The sequence below is a fragment of the Puntigrus tetrazona genome, chromosome 7, assembly GCF_018831695.1.
Source record: "Puntigrus tetrazona isolate hp1 chromosome 7, ASM1883169v1, whole genome shotgun sequence".
Lineage (NCBI taxonomy): Eukaryota > Metazoa > Chordata > Actinopteri > Cypriniformes > Cyprinidae > Puntigrus > Puntigrus tetrazona.
This window is the reverse complement of record NC_056705.1, coordinates 11,412,866-11,432,771: the sequence shown is the minus strand read 5'-3', so window position 1 is coordinate 11,432,771 and position 19,906 is coordinate 11,412,866. Positions and strand designations below refer to the sequence as shown.

At 37.0% G+C, this 19,906-nt stretch overlaps 2 protein-coding genes across 4 annotated transcripts in view; one reads left to right on the top strand and one right to left on the bottom strand.

The window, feature by feature from the left end:
• Nucleotides 1-2,611: 2,611 nt before the first annotated feature.
• immp1l (inner mitochondrial membrane peptidase subunit 1) lies at nucleotides 2,612-13,332 on the bottom strand. Of its 2 annotated transcripts, none has more exons than XM_043243416.1 (6): nucleotides 13,244-13,332; nucleotides 6,417-6,541; nucleotides 6,237-6,325; nucleotides 5,999-6,125; nucleotides 3,355-3,465; nucleotides 2,612-2,746 (listed from the first exon to the last, which is right to left on the bottom strand). In XM_043243416.1, the coding sequence occupies exons 2-6, from the start codon at nucleotides 6,519-6,521 to the stop codon at nucleotides 2,684-2,686; spliced, it is 495 nt and encodes a 164-aa protein (XP_043099351.1). In that variant the 5' UTR covers nucleotides 6,522-6,541; nucleotides 13,244-13,332; the 3' UTR covers nucleotides 2,612-2,683. The 2 variants fall into 2 exon arrangements, with proteins under 2 accessions (XP_043099351.1, XP_043099352.1); XM_043243417.1 differs by lacking the exon at nucleotides 13,244-13,332 and adding an exon at nucleotides 9,641-9,870.
• An 81-nt stretch (nucleotides 13,333-13,413) lies between these two features.
• elp4 (elongator acetyltransferase complex subunit 4) overlaps nucleotides 13,414-19,906 on the top strand; it is a 55,518-nt gene continuing 49,025 nt past the window's right edge. The window contains exons 1-4 of one of the 2 annotated variants that reach the window (XM_043243121.1): nucleotides 13,414-13,603; nucleotides 14,268-14,303; nucleotides 17,620-17,741; nucleotides 19,558-19,689. In XM_043243121.1, coding sequence (XP_043099056.1) covers nucleotides 13,435-13,603; nucleotides 14,268-14,303; nucleotides 17,620-17,741; nucleotides 19,558-19,689 — 459 coding nt within the window. In that variant the 5' untranslated portion in view covers nucleotides 13,414-13,434. Of the gene's footprint in view, nucleotides 13,604-14,267; nucleotides 14,304-17,345; nucleotides 17,496-17,619; nucleotides 17,742-19,557; nucleotides 19,690-19,906 lie in introns of those variants that run through there. The other variant, XM_043243122.1, reaches the window with a different exon arrangement.

Below are 19,906 nucleotides of genomic sequence, written 5' to 3'. Positions count from 1 at the left end.
AAATAGCGTTCCGAGTCCTTTAGACAAAAAATGCTTTCATTGAGCAAGAGTGCTTGTACACAGACCCACGGGGGGTATGTGGGTCAGGACTGTCAGAATTAGCCTGCCTTTACGCAAACTGATGGGTCTTTTGCTCCTTTAAGCCCCCTTTTTCTTCCCACCTCGCCCCCTGCCCATCTCTCTAGGCCTTGAGGAAAATGTTCCTTTGGCCTCCATTAGGAGTGTACAGTGTTCCTCCCCAGCACTCTTGCCACTATTAGTCGAGGAGAGCGACAGTAATGGTGTCGAATGCCTGTGGCGTGAGGACACTTCCACACAGAGACGCAAACTCACGCCACGGACCTCAGCTCAACGCTGCTGTTCGTGCTCTGAAGAAGGGTGCCTCAGGTCTTACATCTACAATTGTTTGCCATTTGCAAACTTATACTGCCCTTAAAAATGCCATTTTGCTAATTTGGATAACACGTGTTGACAGGAACCGCTGTCAAAAAAACAACAACTTTATGATTGTATTGGCGAATGCATATTGGAAACATGCAAGAAAACTACTACTAAAGTTTGGGGTCTTGCTTTTTTTGATAAAAAACTGATACTTTTATTTAGCGAGGATGCATTAAATTGGTAAATCATTTTAAAAAATACATTTATAGACATTTATAGAAAAAATTATCTTGAGCAGCAAATCAGGATCGTGTGAGACTGAAATCTGGAGTGATGATGCTGAATATTTTAATATTTAAGTTTGCATCACGAGAATTTAAAAAAAAAAAAACATACTAAAATACAGAACATCACTATTGTAGTATTTGTTTTGCAATATTATTGCCTTTGACTGCATTTTTATCACGTAATTATAGTTTTTAGCAAAACAATTCTGCTAATTCTAGATTGAAATTTGTATTTCTGATTACCATTCATCATTGGATGGATATAGATTTTTCCAAAAAAAAAAAAAAAAAAGTACATATATGGATAAAACACTAAACTGATGTGTATATACTATATTGATAAAAGACTGAAAACCACTGCATGCGTGTGGTAAACTTGCCACTCTGTTACTGTACACATAATGTGTTTTGGGTGGAAAAGTGGCTAAGAATCATTTAAAATGACCAAGTTTTGACACTTTACAATAGGTAACACTTAATTTGCTATTTTGCTAAATAGTAAGTACGGTAGTTGTTAAGGTATCAGGGATGACGAATAAGGTCATGTAGAACAAGGCATTAATATATGTGCTTACTTAGTACTAATAAATGGTGATATTAGTAATATGCATGCTAAAAGTGTTATCGTAATTTTCATTCGGTCATGGACAAAGAAATAGTTTTTAATTAACACCTGGAAACTTGTTTGCATTCTATTTCACTTTTATGCTTCCTACAATAACTTCGGAGCCTGGCTCGCATTTGAAATCAAAGGCTTTGATCAGTAGGGTTTGTCTATCGATTATCCTCACGGCTCTGATCACAACAGACATCACACTTGGCGCAACCGCCAATAGTCTGTCTCCCCCTCAATGCCATCTGTCTGGTATGGATCCACCGGGGGGGAAATCCAATGTTGGCAGAAGTTTCCCTTTTAAACTGATCTTAGATCAAATTCCCTTTCCACGAGCCTCATCTCAGCTACCCTGACGGAAACCACAAACCCGACCTCAGATCAGCACACAGAAACAAGTTTCAGCCAAATTAAGAGGCTCATCCCATGCAAACACCCACGTTATTGAAAATAAATTGTGACCGTCGTCTCGCATTTGATGTCAGCCAGCATCAACCGAAGACAGACTTATCCTGTGCAGAGATCAAATGACGCTCTGAAGTTTTAATTAAAACCTTGATTAAAGAAACACGCATTCTGCATTGAAAGAAGGACGTCAATTTCTCATTACCTTAAATGCACAAATCCAAACACACCAATAAACACTCAAAGCAAGAGCGACTGAGGGAGTTTGTCTTTGATGAAGGTGTGTAGAAGTCTATCTTTGGACTTTAATTATGATTAAGTTTATTAATTGTTTCCTTCAAAAGTGGAATTTTTTATTTTTTTAAGTTTGGAACCAGGCTGTTTTGGTCACCATTAAATTCCACGGTAGAAAAAAAATACTATGGGAGTCGATGGTGACCCAAAACAGCCTTGTTAAAAACTTTCCTTAAAATATCTTACTTGGTGTTCGAAAGAACAAAAAAATTCATACAGGTTTGGAACTATTTGAGGATGAGTAAATAATGACAGAATTTTTTTTTTTTTGGGGGTGAACCATTCCTTGTCTTTTTCTAGTGGAAGTGCTATCTGGACTCAAAAATGCTGCTCCTAATTTACACATCCGGGTCAAAGTCAACATTATGAGTATGCATTTATGAAAATGTGTTATATCCCACACAACTGCATTTCTAAGCAATATGGAAGCATTATTCTCACTCCGAGTAAAAAAAAAGAATAATTGCGGGCTTTAAATAATAAATTATTATAAAAAACTTTTGGTAAAAATGTTAATATGCAAAAAATACATTTCAATATAAAGACTGTTACTTATAGGTCAGCTGCATTGTTGAATGTTTTATCATTATCATAAATTCTTATTTGCCCTAAACAATAAAACAGACATGAATTAGAAATAGGAATTTATTTTAAAACATTGCAAAAATATAATTTACATTGCCAATATACATGAACAGCTTCTTCATAAAATGCGCCCGTCGTTTGGACTTTCAGCCAATACTCCAAAACTATGTGGGGGCCACAACTGCAAAGCAAACAAAAAAAGCATTAAATGTTATGAATTGTGTACATTTTATATTATACTCCAAGGAAAAAGCTGTCACTGTGCATAACAGAACCTTAAAAGTATAAATTAGGTATATAAGTGCACATTTTGTTATCTAAATGGTACATATATTATTAGCTACTGAAAAAGGTGACAGCTTTAGTACTTTTTTTTCAGAAAGTGATACATGCTATGCATTACAACTCAGAAAAAGTAGTGAAAACACATCTCGTCTATATAAGACCCTCTACCTCCGTATTATTTGCCTGTGATTTTGCAATCAGGGCCTGACAGAAGGTGAGGAGACCTGTTTACAGGGTCATGGCCACGTGATGCTATACGAGTCGACAGCCCAAAACAGTTTCAAATAAAGACGGCACTCATTTCTTAAAACGCTTACTAGAGTGAGTTCATTTCTTTGCAATTTTGAATAAAAGTAGAATTAAGAAAGGATCATTTGTTCTGTTTGTTTGAGGAAAAAAACATGTAAAAAAAAAAAAAAAGGGCAACAGTTCAAACTCAAAAAGCTTGTGGTTTGGCCTTTGGGGAAGCGTATAGGTCAAGAAATGAGACTGTATCCTCATTACCTTTAAGCAAACGCGTCCTCGGATCAGGGCATAGGGAACGGGGCCATAGCTTCGGGAATCTGTGGAATTCCGAAGGTTATCGCCTTCCAGCCACACATGCCCTCTTGGTACCTAGATTACAGCAGAATGGGAAGTCCAAAATGTTAATCCACCCCGCTAACTTGAGAAAATGAGTACAATTTATTGTGATTACAGCCACGCTCATATAAAAGCATCCTTTGCGACGCATTCATACGTGACGCGCCGCATTGAAACCCTGGGATTAGAGGATAAAGAAGTAGTTCCTAACAGCGAGAAAGTTCACATGACTTAACTGCTCATCTCAAATGGGAAAGGGATCATTTTTACTGACCGCTGGGGCCTCGCACCCCCCCCACCCTCTTTATCCTCTCGGCGAGGGGTGAAGCCACGCCCCCCGTGAGCTGCTCCATGGGTCTAGACCACGGACAGACCTGCCAGGCTGGGCCGGCAACCGAGCGAAGCCTGATCCACACTGACATCAATTAGGAATAATCTCATCACACGGGGAGAGTGGGGCTGTCAAGCCCCTAATTAAGTCCCCTCCACCCCCTCTATATGTGAGGCGAGGGGGAACAACACATCACGTTGTCATTATAAACATAACAGTATGGAGATGCCTATCTGGCACTGACCGACCTGAAAATTTTTTCAAGTTCGATTTTCCCCATCAAGTACAAATCCAAAAAGCATCTTATGAAGATTAGATATCGAACAGAGCCATCTCATGTGTGAGAGTGACTAAATGTGACCCATGAAGTGATTCGCCGACCTTCTGTTTTGCAAACAAATGCATCGAACGCGAAAGAATCGTGATTTATAAACATATGTCAGCACGGAGTCGTCTTGCAGTCGACTCTCATTAGCATGGAAACATATGTTTGATCCCATCCACAAGAAATCTCAGCCCGTCATCATCTGCTGCTCAGAAGCGGAGCTTTTGTCCTGTCTGTCAGCCAAGCATACGAGAAATCACACCATACTGTGACCAGACACAAATGTTGACAACGCTGGATTTCGATCTTACAAATCAGAAGCATGTCAGAAACATATTATGGTTAATGACGCTGATCGTTTAACATCGAGATTCTGGTCTACAATGAATTATGGAAGTTGTAGGCAGTATAGGGCTTACATGAACAAAACTTAGCTTTGTTTTGCTATTCAATTATTATGAATATTTTTATGTTAAGTGAGTCCTGAAGTTACAATTTTGCAGTCTATGGAAGTTTGCATCACCCTGGTTGTCTCGACAAATAGCCGTTTAACTGAATTATTGCATAAAATATGTTCTGAGACCAACAAAAGCTTGTGATTCTTACATATTTTATTTATACATAAGGAAATCTTCAACTTTTTTTACATTTTGAAGCCTAAATACAATCAACAAACTACACTACGGCTGCATAACTTCAACCAACACGAATCTTTGACAGCTCTTTTTATCTTAATTTAATATTCATTTAAAATGAATTGAGCTGGAAATGTTTGCCAGGGCATGCAACAAGGTCGTAAACATCAACTAGCGAGCAGATAACGTTAACCGTTTAGCCTCCTCAACAAATTCGTGAGTAAATAAAAAAACACACTTTAGAAGGATTTAACTAGCGTTCATAAACGAGAACTAATGCAAGTTTCAGGATTAGTTCCTGGAGCACAGTATTGAACTATCACGCATATTCTTCTGTTTATAGATCTTATAAAGGAACATGTTGTGGTTTGGAGACATGCGGTGAAAAACAGCTGCCTAAGATATCGCAGCCAAATCAGTTATGAATGTTCTCCTTTTGATTGACAAATCCTTTAATTACTCGAAGGCATTTTATATATATAGGAACAAACAAATTACCCTGTCATGCTAAAGATAGCATTTAAAAATACCTGCCAAGGCACTCCTTTCAATATTTGTGAAATATGTCAATGTTACAGATAGCACAAAGTGACTTATATTACCATTACTTCAGTAACAAAAAAACAAATGCAAGAAGAAAGAGCAGTTACAACTCAGTTTGCTAATATTGCTATTAACCCCAACGCTATTTACTTAGGTTAGTATATTAAGATTTTAAGAGTAGAAGAGGCTTTCCTCTTTCCGTCTTATTATTTTTCAGTTCTGACATTGTAATCGGTCCAGGATAGCTAGTACCGACAGTAAGCAAACTTCTACATCTGAGGGGGTTGTATTTCTTTACCTTAAATGACTGCAGTGACAGGCCTTTCTTTCTCTCCTTGCTCTTCATCACTTGCTCTACTCATCTGGCACTAACACTAACAGCTTCGGGAAAAATTACAGGCCAGAACCACACATAGTCAAGGTGGAAGAAAAAAAAAAACAAGTGATACAAAAAAAAAAAAAAAAAAAAAAAAGCAATAACAGCTATTTCAGTGACAGGGTGGCTATGGTTCTGGACCAATAATAACTGAGAAACAAGCATTTGTTGTCGCCATAAGGTAAACGTTTTACCCAACGAAGGTGAAAGCATGTGAAATTCAAATGCATACACCTTAAGAGTAAACATAGTGGTTTATATAAAAAAAAATGCAGTGAAGGACTTCGGAAAGTGTCATTGGTTTACGGAAACATAATCATTCCTTCAAGAAGAGTTGCGGTACAGCAGGTACTCACATAAGTGTGTGTTTTAAAGACATCAGATGGTCCACTGGTGCAAACTTTGTCTCCTTCCAAGCCGATCACTCGTTTGCAAATGTTCATTTTTGGATCAAAAGGACTTTTGGCTATTACAATATCTCCTCTGGAAGAATGTAACAGGTGAGGTCAAAATAAATCAGTTGCTAAAAGACTCTGCATGACAGTATTATCAATAAAAGTCAAATAAAAGCTAAAGTAAGCGTTTCATACTCACTTTTGTATTTGACAGAGGTGACGGCTTAATCGTTCTGAGAAAACCACGTCGTGGTTGGTGATGGTGGGCTCCATGGAAGGTCCTGAACACTGTTGTGGGTAGAAATAAACTTTTATATGTAGGCCTATTTCTTTTCCTGTCAGTGGGAATGCTTTGATCGAACAGGTCCAAGAAACTTACCGCCACAAATTCGCCGATATACTCAAAAGCACAGTGAGCGATGCAGCCATACTGGATGGTGTAACCAACAAAGCCAATCGTCTTCACAAAGAAACCGCGAAACATCCTGACAGTCTTCCGAAATCCTGAAATAAAAAAAATAATCATTGACCACCAACACTGACTTTGCCATGAAGGTGATATTGTGCACATGCACTGATTTGTTTGAATTCTAAAATCAAGTCTGAAATTAAAAATTAAATCTTGTTTTTCGAGAAGAATGACAAGAAATTACTGGAGAGGAAATGGAAAAGAGGCAATACAATACTGCAGCTTATTGATTTTATTGTAAGCAGTTAGAGCACATGCTCCAAACAAAAACATTCAATTTTATGGAAATTCTCAATTGGAAATCTCACTCAGTGACAAACCCTGATGACACAGGCCTGCGCCAGAGGGTCCAAAGAGGGTTTTAAACACTTTGTCACCGAGGTGGTGTTGGTGGGGAAATGTACCTCACACATTTAATGGCTAACAGTTAAAACTGTGAAACCAAAGTGATCATTAGAGATGGTGTTTCATTCTCAGGAGCCTCTACAACCCATCAACAAGACACAAAGAGTGACCCCTGGGCGTCTGACCAAGTCTCAGACAACCCAATCTACACCTGTGGGAGCAGGTGACGGCGCCAGCAGGCACAGGTTCATCTCCTCGAGCTGAAAAAATGAGAGTTACGCTATGGCCATGGCAACAGAACATGGGGTCTTTTGTTTGTCCTCGCACAACACTGATAAAACTGTAGTGCGTTGTCTGAATAAACAGTCCATCCTCTCTCAAACTATTGACTTTTCCTTGGCCATCAAGCTAGCAGTGTGTGTGAGTCAATAAAGGTCGTGTTTGGATGTTTGTACGCTCTTAAAGGAATAGTACACCTCAAATTTACTCGCAGCAGGCCATCCAAGATGTGGATGAGTTTCTGTCTTCATCGGAATAGGATCGGAGATTTTTAGCATCATCATCAGTAATCAGAATAGTAACCCACTTGACCCCAGTCCACTATAGTCTTATAACAAAGGCATCATTTAAGCATTGGCCAAAATTTCCCACTCCCTAAATAAAAGCTTCCTCTATTGGAAAAGTCTGCCTCCAGTTGTCCTCTCCAAAAGATATATGCATACATATATGTTTAGAACTGTTGCTTGCAACCTGCTTGATCTGTGCATAATTCCCTATCGCTTCACGCGAGAAAACTTCTTTACCGGAAAAAGCAATATTTAACGCAAGTACTCTTTATTTTAGCGAGAAGCAATGGTTTGAAGTTTCTTAATGATGGATTTTTTATTGCAAACATGCAGCTTTTCAACTTATTATCACAATATGTTAATTATCGTACTGGAGTCATGACTATTATGATGCTTTTTTGTGATGTAATGCATTCTCCAAAAAACTAATCTACATCTTAGATGGCCTAAAGGGAGAGTGCATTATAAGAACATTTTCACTGATGAACTACTTAATAAAAAAATAAGGGTTCCAAAAGGTGGTTTTTGTAGCAATGTTAGAACCATTTTGGGTTCCCTGAAGAACCCTCTTTAAAAACGAAAGATTCTATGGAATTCTTCATGGAAGCATCAATGCCAATAAAAAATGGTTTATTTTTAAGTGTGTACACATCCACAGAACCTCACTTGGCAGAGAAACAACCCAATACTCCAACAGCATGACGTTTGTCGGTTTTCGAACTGCTTTCCAACAAGAACCTCTGACAATCAAAATCTTGCACAATTAGAAAACAAATCTTCAGAAGAACAACTTCACTGGATGCCCCATGAAGGATAAACCTCAATCTTTTCTCTTGAAACAAACCAAAAGAATTAAGGCGAACTAGCCATGCAGAAACTGAACGAAACCGAGCCCTATCCCAAAAGCCCCTATTGCCTCGGGAATAACATCTCCAATATGGGGCAGAATTAATCCTCCTGTCCCCTACTTCGTCCATCTCAGTCCTAGGCCAAGTGTCAGGTGTCTGTCTCCGTGTGTCATGGAAAGTGCTACACCTAATCCCATTACCCACCAGCCATCTCCTCGCCCCATACCTCTGTCCCCTGTTCCCCTCTTTCCATTCCGGTCAGACATCGAATCCACACCTTTGAATCCTCATAATTACGTCTGATACCCCCAACACAAACAGGGTGTATGAGAGTTAGCTGCTCTACCCAAAGACCCCCTCCGTCCAGGGATGTTTCTGCCTGACTGGATGTAGTCGTATCTCAGGGAGGCAGTGAAAGGGCCAGCTGTTGTTTTGCTTATCAAACTCCAGGGTGGGGCGAACAAACTATTGTTTCTGAGCCGTTTCCCTAGCGATTGATAGCGGGCACAGATTCAAACTATAACATATACGCTCACCTTTGAAACCTCATATTTTGGCATGTACAATACATATACATGATACATGCAACTGTTACAGCAAATATTTGACTAGGCAGTCCTAGTAACTAATCGCTCTTAGGAAACCCTTTATAATTTGCTGATTTTGGTTGACCCGGCCCTAATCTGAGGTACTCACAAGTTTGAAGTAGGGTTCTGCAGGTGTAATACTATAAAACCATAAAAAACAAAAGGGAATATTCAGTTTTTTAATTAAATTGAATTTACTCATTAAAGATGCATTACATGTACAAGGACATATATAATGTTATAAAAAAAACATTTAAAATTTCAATTCATCAAAACTATATATATATATATATATATATATATATATATATATATATATATATATATATATATATATATATATATATATATATATAAGCCGTATGACTGTTTAAATACATTAAGAAATGTTTCTTGAATACCAAATCAGGATATTTGAATGATTCCCGAAGGATCATCTGATGACTAAGTCTGCACTAATAATGCTAAAAATGTATCTTTGTGTCACAGGAATAAATTCGATTTAGTTAAGTTAAATGGTTTAAATTGTACTAACATTTCACAATTATTACTGTTTTGTAGTGTATTTTTAATTTTAAAAAAATGCACGCTTGGTGAGCATATGATACTTCTTTTAAAAACATCAAATCCACAAACTTGAACTATAAATAAAACTATTGGACAATAGCCAACTACTCCATTCAGATTCGGATAAAAACAAAGGATTTTGATCCAGAGCTTTCTCCCTTTATAGTTCTAACCACCAATTTCCTTCAAACTGATAGGCTCTCTCTCATTCTCATCCTGACCTCGAGAGACTGTCTGTCAGGTTCATAATGCAGACCAGCTCGGCAGAATGTGTGGCGGAGAACACAGCATCCCCAACTACGTCTAGTCGTCCAATCACCAGCACTGTCACTGTTGTGGGCGTCCAGCATAGGTGAGGATTAAGGATTTAGCATAATAAGATTACACGGCCAGTGAATGATATCAAGAGACAGTCCATATGCGGCCGCCTGGTTTTCCACTGGCACCCTGTGTGTGTGAGAGAGAGAGGCTGGGTGAGTCAGCTGCTTGGAATCAAATGGAGTTTAGCCAAAATCAAACAGACCTTCAGACAATTGAGATTAAATCTCTATTTCTGAACATTCCCCTGTGTGTTCGGAACAAGCGCTATCTCCCTCATGATTCCCTAGGCAGGGAAGTGACACAACCAAAATGAATTTTATCTAACAATTGGATAATTAACTCCAAGTCTCCCCTTAATCCAGGATTACACAGTACAATGTATATATTTGCTACACAAAAGTCACATAGAGCAACTCTGGAGAGCCATCTGTGGCCCCGGAACCCCAAAACCCATAATGCAACAGAAGGGAGACGGGGTTCCCAGAGAGCTCAGAAGCAGGTGGCATCAAAATGCTCTTTTAATCCTATAAATCTGCTGTAAAACAAACTTTTGAAATTGAACAAATCTCTTGAGACAGAGTTGACATCAATACTGTTTTAGCAGCAGCATTTAATCTCATAAACAGCTCTAAATAATAGATTTACAGTTTAAAATTTGGCACTAAGCTTTGTTGAATTAAGATTATTATAATATCATAACATAGCAAATGCTTTTTCGTCTCATGTGAGAACTTGCCTGGCAGTGAGACGATAACTAAAAAGAACAACAAGTGCTTTGACCAAAAAAAACAGAAACTGTTGCATCTTGAACTACAATAACACAGTTGAACTTGAATTACAAATAACATTACAATAATCCACTGCTCACATAAATGTATTACTTAGGAAAAATTAAAAACATATTGCAAACACCTGGTATACAAAGCAAAGCGTGTAAACACCAATTCAGGCACTGAGACGTCACACTTGTGTAAAGGTCACAATGACTCCATGCCACCATCTAATGTGCTAACACTCCGCTGACCTCCTGAAATAGCAAAGAAAATAAACAGCAGCCCAGGTGACACCGAAAAAGAAGGCTGTAATTCTGAGCACCATTGTTCATGATTGCCGGACATTCAGAATGAAAATTAGAAAACAATAAATATACTGTATAATAAAATATGCATATATATATATATATATATATATATATATATATATATATATATATATATATATATATATATATATTTTTATATGTGTAAGTATATGCACCAAGGCTACATTTTTTTTAAAATCAAAAATCGAATAAAAAAAGATCAATATTGTGGCACATAACTACAATTCAATGTATATTTTATTCTATCTAGTAATGATGCTTTTATTTTTTCCAGCATCATTACTCCAGTCTTCAGTGTCACATGATCCTTCAGAAATCCTTCTAATATGACAAATGCTGATTTTAGAAAACATGAAAACCTTAATTTCCTGATTTGGAGAGAAAAAAACCCCCAAAAACTTAAAATATGTGTAAACTTTCAAATATCCTGAGCAAAAAGAGAGGAACCGAATCCTAAGGCCTGGCAGTTTCTTATCCCAGCCCATCTGAATTTAGACATACATGAGGAGCTTCTGCGGGACTTAAGAAGATTACATAGATTGGAATAGTGTTAACTAAGGCGGCGTTCCCCCGAGAACCCAGATGGAAGGTAGCTGAGGAGGGGGACCTCTCTGAAGTTCTCGATCTGTGTGGCAGAAGGCAGCTGAGGGTGGCCGCGCATTGCTTCTCTTTGTCATTGGTCCTTCACGGCCAGTGAAAGGGATCAGAGAACCTGGAGATTCGGTAATGGGGAGGCTATCAGCGCGGCTATCAAAACGAGGCTGGCACCTGGTTGGTTGATGGAGGACAGATGTCTGCACGCATGACGCAAAGGAGGCCTTTCTCCATCACTTGATTTTTACAACAGTCCAACGGAAATCAAATGAATTTTAAAAGGCAGATCACGACTAAAGCCAATTACAGAGTCAATCCCCATAAATATGAACAAAAGGCGAAGCGATTTCAAAGGATGCTGAGCTAGTTCTGTAACAATGACGTGACATAAATAGACTAATCTTTATTGAAACGACCTTTGCCTGCAATCTGAACCCAAGAGGGAGCTAAAAGCCAAACGGATCTTATCGGATAGCCCAAGTTAGGCTGTTTTGGCTAAAAGAGAAATCTTACAATTCTCCATTCACTGAACGCCCATCCCTAGCACTGATTTCTTTTTTTTAAAATTAGCCCGCATTGTTTTGACGTTACACATATCTTTTATTTAATATTGGGAAAGAAATACAGATTAATATGCCGCATTAATTTCAAGCCAAAGCATAAAACGACCTTCCTGTGGGTCACAAATAATAGCAACCACGGCCCTATAATTGTCCCGGCATCCAAGATTATTACTTTCCTTTCAACGCTAACGCAAACAAACTTTCCTCAGATGGCAATCTAACTTCCCTTCTGAGCAATGCCACTATATTCTTAACCTCAGGTTGCGGTGGCAGAGAGAATATCATTTGGGAAACCCAAACAAGCTGCCCAGGAAACATTTGACATGTTATGACTGTTAGCATTAGCACTGCGTGGAACAATCAGATATGAGCTGATAAAGCTGACATCATAAAAATAACAAGCAATAGTTGCATGTGGACAAACTAAAAAGAGCACACCAACAATAAAGGGACTTGTTTAGAGGATATCTAACATTTTTATGTACAGAAACGACAAAAACCCCCCTCTTTTTGTGAGTGACTTAAGATAATACTCTCACTTATATGAAAAGATGCATTATATTATCCCACCTAGAAATTATAAGGATATAAATTTATGGATGTTAAATACATTTACATGTGAAAAACTACCAAAGCAATCGGTATGGGTCAAAGACAAGACGTCCCATTTTGGTGGCCACATCAAATTAAATTTACTAAATATGTATATACACATAAAGCATATTAAATTTAAGTATTTAAGCATATCTGCTTTAATGTTTCAAAAAACATATGTCAAAATATGGGCGAAATAATGTTTCATTGGCATATTTTATGCAAAAATGAATTAAATTAATTAAATGCAAAACGCATTAAAATCTAGAAATATATATATTTTTAAGGCTTCTTTTAATAGAGACTTCAAAACAAACAGCATTTGTTTAAAATACAAATATATTTGTAACACTGTGAATGTCTTTACGGTCATATTTGATGTTAACACGTCCTTGCTAAATAAAACTATCTTATATAATAAATAACACTTACAGTATTTACAGTATTTACAATGTGGTGTAAAAAAAAAAGCTCTGATCTGTTCGCTACATTTCCTAAGCCTCGTCAAAAGTACAAAAGGGCATCGTGATTTTTGTTATTATGGCTCAGGTGGGTCTAGTTTCAGCATCGATAGCAAGATATGCAAAATCTACTGCAGAAATGTCACGAGTGAATGAATTATAATACAGCCATCTGTACAGTAATCCTACCTGATCCATGTCCATTGACAGCGTGATGTTTGTATTTCTCGATCACACGTTCACTACGCAGCTGCTGTCAACCTTGAACTCCATTGCGTCATCTTCTTTGAACAAGTCTCCTTCTGATTGGCTAAGACGACAGCAATTCAGTCGCTGATTGGCTGGAGGGTCACCGGCGTCGCTGTCAACACCAGAAAAACATGGCGGCTCCCGTCAGAGGCATGGCTGGATTCTCCAGCGTAGGAAATACAACTAGTTTTCAGAAAAAAACCCGCAGCAAACTAGTTTCTATCCCTGGTACAAGACCGTCTGTACAGAACGGACAGCTCTTAGTATCGTCTGGCGTCAGCTCGCTTGACTACGTGATTGGTTAGTACAATTAACTCGGTTTAGGTGGACGTGCACTATATTCATTTTTGCACTCAATTTTATCGTCTTCATATTTATTAGTAAATCCACAAAGACCTCCCCATTAAGAGACTTTTTTTCTGCACCACTGTCACTCTTAATGTATTCAAATAGTATAATATAAGACTGAGAAATGCCCCGATTCCTTTATTGAGAGTATATTAAAGATTATATTGTATAAAATATTTCAGCCCTGGGAGATATAGATTCCTTAATGGCTACTTTATCGTGGCATGCATACATTGTAAAAAGTATTCCATGACAAATAAGGGCTATATGTTTAATGATGATTCTGTTGATGATGATTATAATAATTATTATTTTTAGTTGTCTTTAATGGATATACTACACTGTATATATTATATAGCATGTATTACTATATTTCTAGATATTTCTATAATTCCGCAACTTGCTTATCATGCCCAAAGTGTATTGATTGCATCTAGTTTAAAATATTTTAATAATAATGTAAACCGTTATCTCGTAAGGAAAATGTTTGTTTTAATGCAGGTGTATGTGAGCTTTATTGATGAAGCTACAGGGATAACTTTGTCTTTGTAAGTGTATGATATTAGTTGTTTAGATTATTATGTTTTGTCATTAAAACATATGCACTGTTCTGTAGGTGGAGGCCTGGCAGTAGGAACTCTGCTGCTTGTAGGTAAGCAAAGAAGCAATGCCTTCATACTGTCATGTCAGTAGTTCGTTGAAGAATACATTTTTTCTGGGTATTGTTTTTGCACTCTTCCAATGTTTTTCCAATACCACAATGGGCAATAAAAATACAGGTAATACATTTGATACTCAAAAGAAACGTTTTCATTGGTGCACAGTGCAAAATCAAAGCCAATGAATCACGGAGGCATCCAACCAGATGTGCAAGCAGCGCAAGTGTGTGTGTATTATAGAATTCCTTTGCGTTTTAAGATGCGAATAATGATATAGTTGGTTGTGATTCTGCAAATTACGATTCATTAGTCTGATAGCTCGTTAGATGTGGCGGTGACTAATTGTGTTTTTTGAAATTCTGCTCATTCCTGAGGTTAACTGCGGTTTATTTGAGTAGGGACTTTAATTTTGAGGATGTTTTTGTTGCTCCTTTTTTTTTTTGAACATAGGGTAAAGACAGTTGACACTTTACACTTTTTTTGTTGTTGTTTTTGTTAATTAGTGAATCATTTTGATATGGCTCATCGTTGTCAAAACATAAATTCATGAGGATCTTGTATCTTTAAGGCCTAATTCCTATTCTTTGCATTCTTTTGTCATATTGAACTCATTCTTTCACATCACTGAAAGTGGATTGGTCATGGTTCTTTATGATGTACCGAATCTGGTCCAGGTCACTCATTTCTCCAACATGTGACCTACGTGCGTGTTAGGCAAAATGCGTTTTAGATTCGAAATAAATTATGTGCTTAAATTTCGCGCTTAGCTTTATCTAATTATAATAATTTTTGGGGTTTAAGTTGTTATTAACTTTAAAGTAAAGTGTGTAATTTTTGTTGCAAGATATGCTGAAGCAAATGGTTAAAAAAATGTTTTTAATCTAAACATTGCCTGTAATTGATTGGTTAAATAGATCCACCGTTTGAGCCAATTTTGCTTTGTTAGACTAGATGGAATTGGAAAATATTTTATAACTCTTGTGCAATTGGTTTCATTTTCTGCATATTCTATATATATTATAGAATAAATTATTTTAGTATTGCAAAAACAAAATATATTATTATTTGATGCAACAGTAATTACAATAAATGATAAAAATGTCCCCAGAGGTTGCTCATTTAATTCCGATTTGTATTACCGGTGCCATTGTGAATCAGTGGGACTCAGACGGCAAACATATGGAGCAAGGAGGGCAGAAGTGTTGACCCAGATTTCCCCTGCAGCTTTGAGTGACTGACTCACACACACACACACACACACACACACTCACTCACTCCTACTGTCTTACACACATGCAGTAAAAGAGACGCCCTCTCTTCTGTGCATCAGAAAAGATAGGAAGTCACTATGTCCCGCCTCTTGAGTGACTGATATGTGCCAGAGTCGTGTTGTCTCTACAGCAGAGCTATGCACCCCCAACACATCTCGTCCTGCCCCCGAAACACCCCCGCTAGGCTAATAGCACCCGCAGGTTTCATTTGTAAGGCACCATAGAAACGCCACTACAATAGGCCCCATCTCGAGTGGGCCCATCTGGGTGTCTTTGTCGGGGCCGCTGAAAGCCACAAAGGCCTGCTGACCTAGAAACACATCAATACGGGAGAGGGGAGTTCTTCCAATGACAAATTGAAGAGCTGAGAAATTGTTTTTTCCTTCGTTGGTGATGGAATAAGAGAGGCATCCAGGTTTGAGGACAGGAAATCCCTCTCTCTGTCCTGCTGAAAGCAGTCTGTGAATGTTTCTGAGCTGGCCGTTTCTATCACAGGAAGGTTTTTTTTTGGTAATTATATCAACTCTAAATCAATAAGGACAGTCATTTTGAAACTAATTGTATCTTTTTACTCAACAATAATGCATTAAATTGATCAAAAGTAAAAGTAAATAATTTGATATGGTTACAAAATATTCTATCTGTATTCATCAGATACACCTCGAACAAAATCTGATCTATTAAGAACTATTAATACAGGTTTCAACATTGATAATAATAATCCAATATCAGAATGATTTCTGAAGGATCATGCAATACATGCAAATAAAAAAACTATTATTTAATTTGTTGCAATGGCTCAATAATCTTTCTGTTTTTACTAAAAAATTGCATAAATTAGACTGAATAAATAAATCTTTGGTAAGAATAAGGAAAATCTCACAGTCCCCAAATTTTCAAATGCTACTGTAACTATTACTGAACATTTAATTTACACAATATGACAAAACGTTTTATGATTCAAAAACAGTACTAAGCACTAAGCTTATTTATATGTATTGTATTTTAATTTTTTTAATGTTAGATTGTATAAATCTATACTATTATGTCGTACAGTATACATTGCAAATAGTTTACATAAAAACATTTTTTTAAAGGAATAATTTTGAAAATGGTGAGTCATTTGAAATGCTTCACATGAGATATAATGGATAATTGAGTTTGATTACTAATCGCCCAACCAAGCAACTACCACTGGAATGAATTTGGGTAACACTTTATTTTAAGATCTCTTAAATAGTTTCTTTTTAGCATGCATGTTACCAGAATTATCTATTAGTAGTAATTAAGCACATATTAATGCATTATTTTACTGAAACGTATTCTGCGTCCCCAGTCCCACACAATACCTAACCTTAACAACTACCCTCTTAACTATTAATAAGCAGCATAGTTAATAGTGAATAAGTGTTACCTAATTCTAACTGAAATTGAAATGCTAACAAATAACCTTCTCCTTCAACAACTATTTTATACCTCATTGGCGCTTCTATATTTACAAAAATGTGTAAAACACAGTGATAGTAATGACATTTTGAAGGCATTGGTTATACCTCATATTTTTTTTCTATCTCAAACCTCAGAGCTGTGATCAGGTCTGGCAAGTCTTAGTCTGTCTGACTGCATCTAGTTCAGTCACTGAAGCTTCGTCGACTAAAGTTTAGAAGAACAAGTTTACGGATCAAGACAGCTGTTCTTTTCTCTTCTCCTCGGTTCATCTTTGTAACAGACACGCATGTACATTTCCTCCAAGTGTCATATTCACACTTTTCAGGTACAGTGTAGCTGCTCATGGATGCCCAATCTGTTACAGTCACTCTAGCCTCTTGCCATGTGGCATGCATCACGAAGCGTCCGGTGCGTTCGGCATCACTAGCAACCAGAATAAGCAGTTGTTTTCTCATTTCGTCTGAGGTTAGTCTTGTTTTTGTTCTCCGTGTTGGGGTAGTCACGGTATTGGATGTGATGGTGACTCTCTGACACCGGCGCTCATGTTTGGGTCGGTATACGTGGCATTGATGCTGATTCCTGTTCACAGAGGAGGACCGCTATGACGGCTACTCCCGCATGCTGCTCAAGTACTTCCTGGCGGAGGGAGTTGTGTGCGGACATGAACTCTTCCTGGCGTCCGCCCGAGATCACCCTGATGAGATCATGCAGGTATGAAGAAAATCGAATCAAGCGTTCACACTCTGCCTGTTTGACACTTTTTGGGTTCTGGGAACTCTAAATACATCAGAATCCATTATTTACAGTCGTATTGTTTTTATGTAACTAGTACCTGGCTCTCAAAACAATAAATGTGGAGAAATCCGTGTCTTTTTCAGTAAAGTGTTTTTCTCAGCACCGGTCAGGAACAGTGTGACTGAACGTGACACATTGTCTTTATGTGTTATTAAGACTGCTTTCTGTATCTAAGGACTCTTTCAAACTTTTTGGAATAGAATACCGTAGTCATGGCATTATTTTTTTCCTCTGCAGTTTATGCTTTGTACTTTCCAAATCTGCCCCACAATGCAATGCCCAATTAAGTAACCAAAAGTACTATGTGTAATCTATCATTTATTTAATTTTTTTTTTATTTGATTATTTTGACATTATTTGCATTGCTTCATTTTTCCCGTCTCGCTTCATTATTTTAGACATTTTTTTTGTTTTGAAATTATTCATATCTTTTTAGCTTCATTATTTGTTAAAGCACTTTATTTATTATTTATTATTATTTTATAAACCAATGTATTACCTAACATGAACAAACGATGAACAGTATTTTCTTACGGTATTTATTCATCTTTGTTAACGTTAAAAATACAATCATTCGTTGTTAGTTCATTAGCTCACAACAAAACAAACACAACTGATTTTAATAATACATTAGTAAATGCAAAAATTGGCATTAACTAAGATTAATAAATGCTGTAGACGTATTGTTCATTCTTAGTTCATATTAACTAATGAACCTTATTTGAAAGTGCTACCAGTTTTTATAGTTATTTTACATAGTTTGCAAATACCAAATTTAACATAAGAATTATTATTTTTTTTGTTATTTATTAATCATTCACATCTTAATCGTTCACATTATTTGGTTTATTATTTTATATATCATTTTATCTTATTTAATTAGTTTTGATTTTACATCGTTGACAGAGTAAGACTGTAAGACATCGGTTTAAAGCAGTACACTAATATTATACACTTCTCCTTTCCCATCTAAGCTTTCGTAGGCTGATACGTGAATGTTTTCGTGCGAGAGCTCAGGGAGTTACCTGTGAGCGTTAACGAGTCTCACCTTAATGACAGTGGACAGGAGTTCCTCTCTCTCTGGCCCCTGATTGGCCCCCAGTCAACACAAGCTTAATGAGGGCCCACTGTTGCCCTTCAGACAGTTCCTGCATTGAGCTGTTATTTGTGAAACAGTCTCTGTTTTTTGTTATTGCATGGTCTGTATATTCCCCTGAGGAACCACCTTTTGGCATTTTTTTTGGCATTAACGACAGCATCAACCCTGTTGTTTAAATAACAGCTTTTAAAGTGTAGTACCATTTTGATGTGTTTATTCATATTTTTGGCCTTGTTAAAACAGGTCAGTCGTCAATTTCCCTTTTCACACTGAGCCCAAGCTACTGGCTTAAACTAGCTTTAGTTACCCAGATGCAGTGTAAAAAAAAATCTAGAAACGTCAATATCCAAACTCATTTAAAATATAGACAGCGTATTTGAGATCAAATGTAGACTGTGTATTTGATTTGTCTAATATAAAATGTAGTATTTGAATTGAGCTGGTTAATTTATACAGCCAACACACTTTTAAAATGTATTGTAATATTATTCCGAATATTTATTAAATTCTGTTGCAACATTAAATGCATCTTTATTTAAAAAAATCAAAAATCTAAATTGTTGTTGCTCTCAGTAGTTGTAGTATGTACATTAATCAATTAATGTTCTGTCTTTTCATATTTTTTTCAAATAGGAACTCCCTTCTCCAATCGTGGATGATGTTGCCGGCATGAAAATCGGCGAGGGTCAGTCTCAGCCAAGTGACCCAGAGAATCCAGACACGATGAAAATCGCCTGGCGCTACCAGAACCAACCCAGAGTTCAGGTAAAAAAAAACCATCTGTAGGGAAGCCCTTTTATTTAGTAAACTATTGAGATATTAAATGATTTTAAAATGCTAAATTTACTGTATAACACAATGCCTGTCAACTAATAATCTAAAGGACCCAGGTTTACATTAAAGGTAAAGTGATGACCTGCACAGGAAAGAAATGTTTGTTATAATATTTATCCAGTAAACAAATACCCTTAAAATTACACAC

Coding starts and splice junctions, on each gene's coding strand:
- immp1l (XM_043243416.1), bottom strand. CDS start 6,521: ATGTTTCGCGGTTTCTTTGTGAAGACGATTGGCTTTGTTGGTTACACC. Junction 6,126..6,236: donor CACCTCTGTCAAATACAAAA/GTGAGTATGAAA, acceptor ACATTCTTCCAG/AGGAGATATTGTAATAGCCA. Junction 3,466..5,998: donor TCTTTAAAACACACACTTAT/GTGAGTACCTGC, acceptor GCTGTAATCTAG/GTACCAAGAGGGCATGTGTG.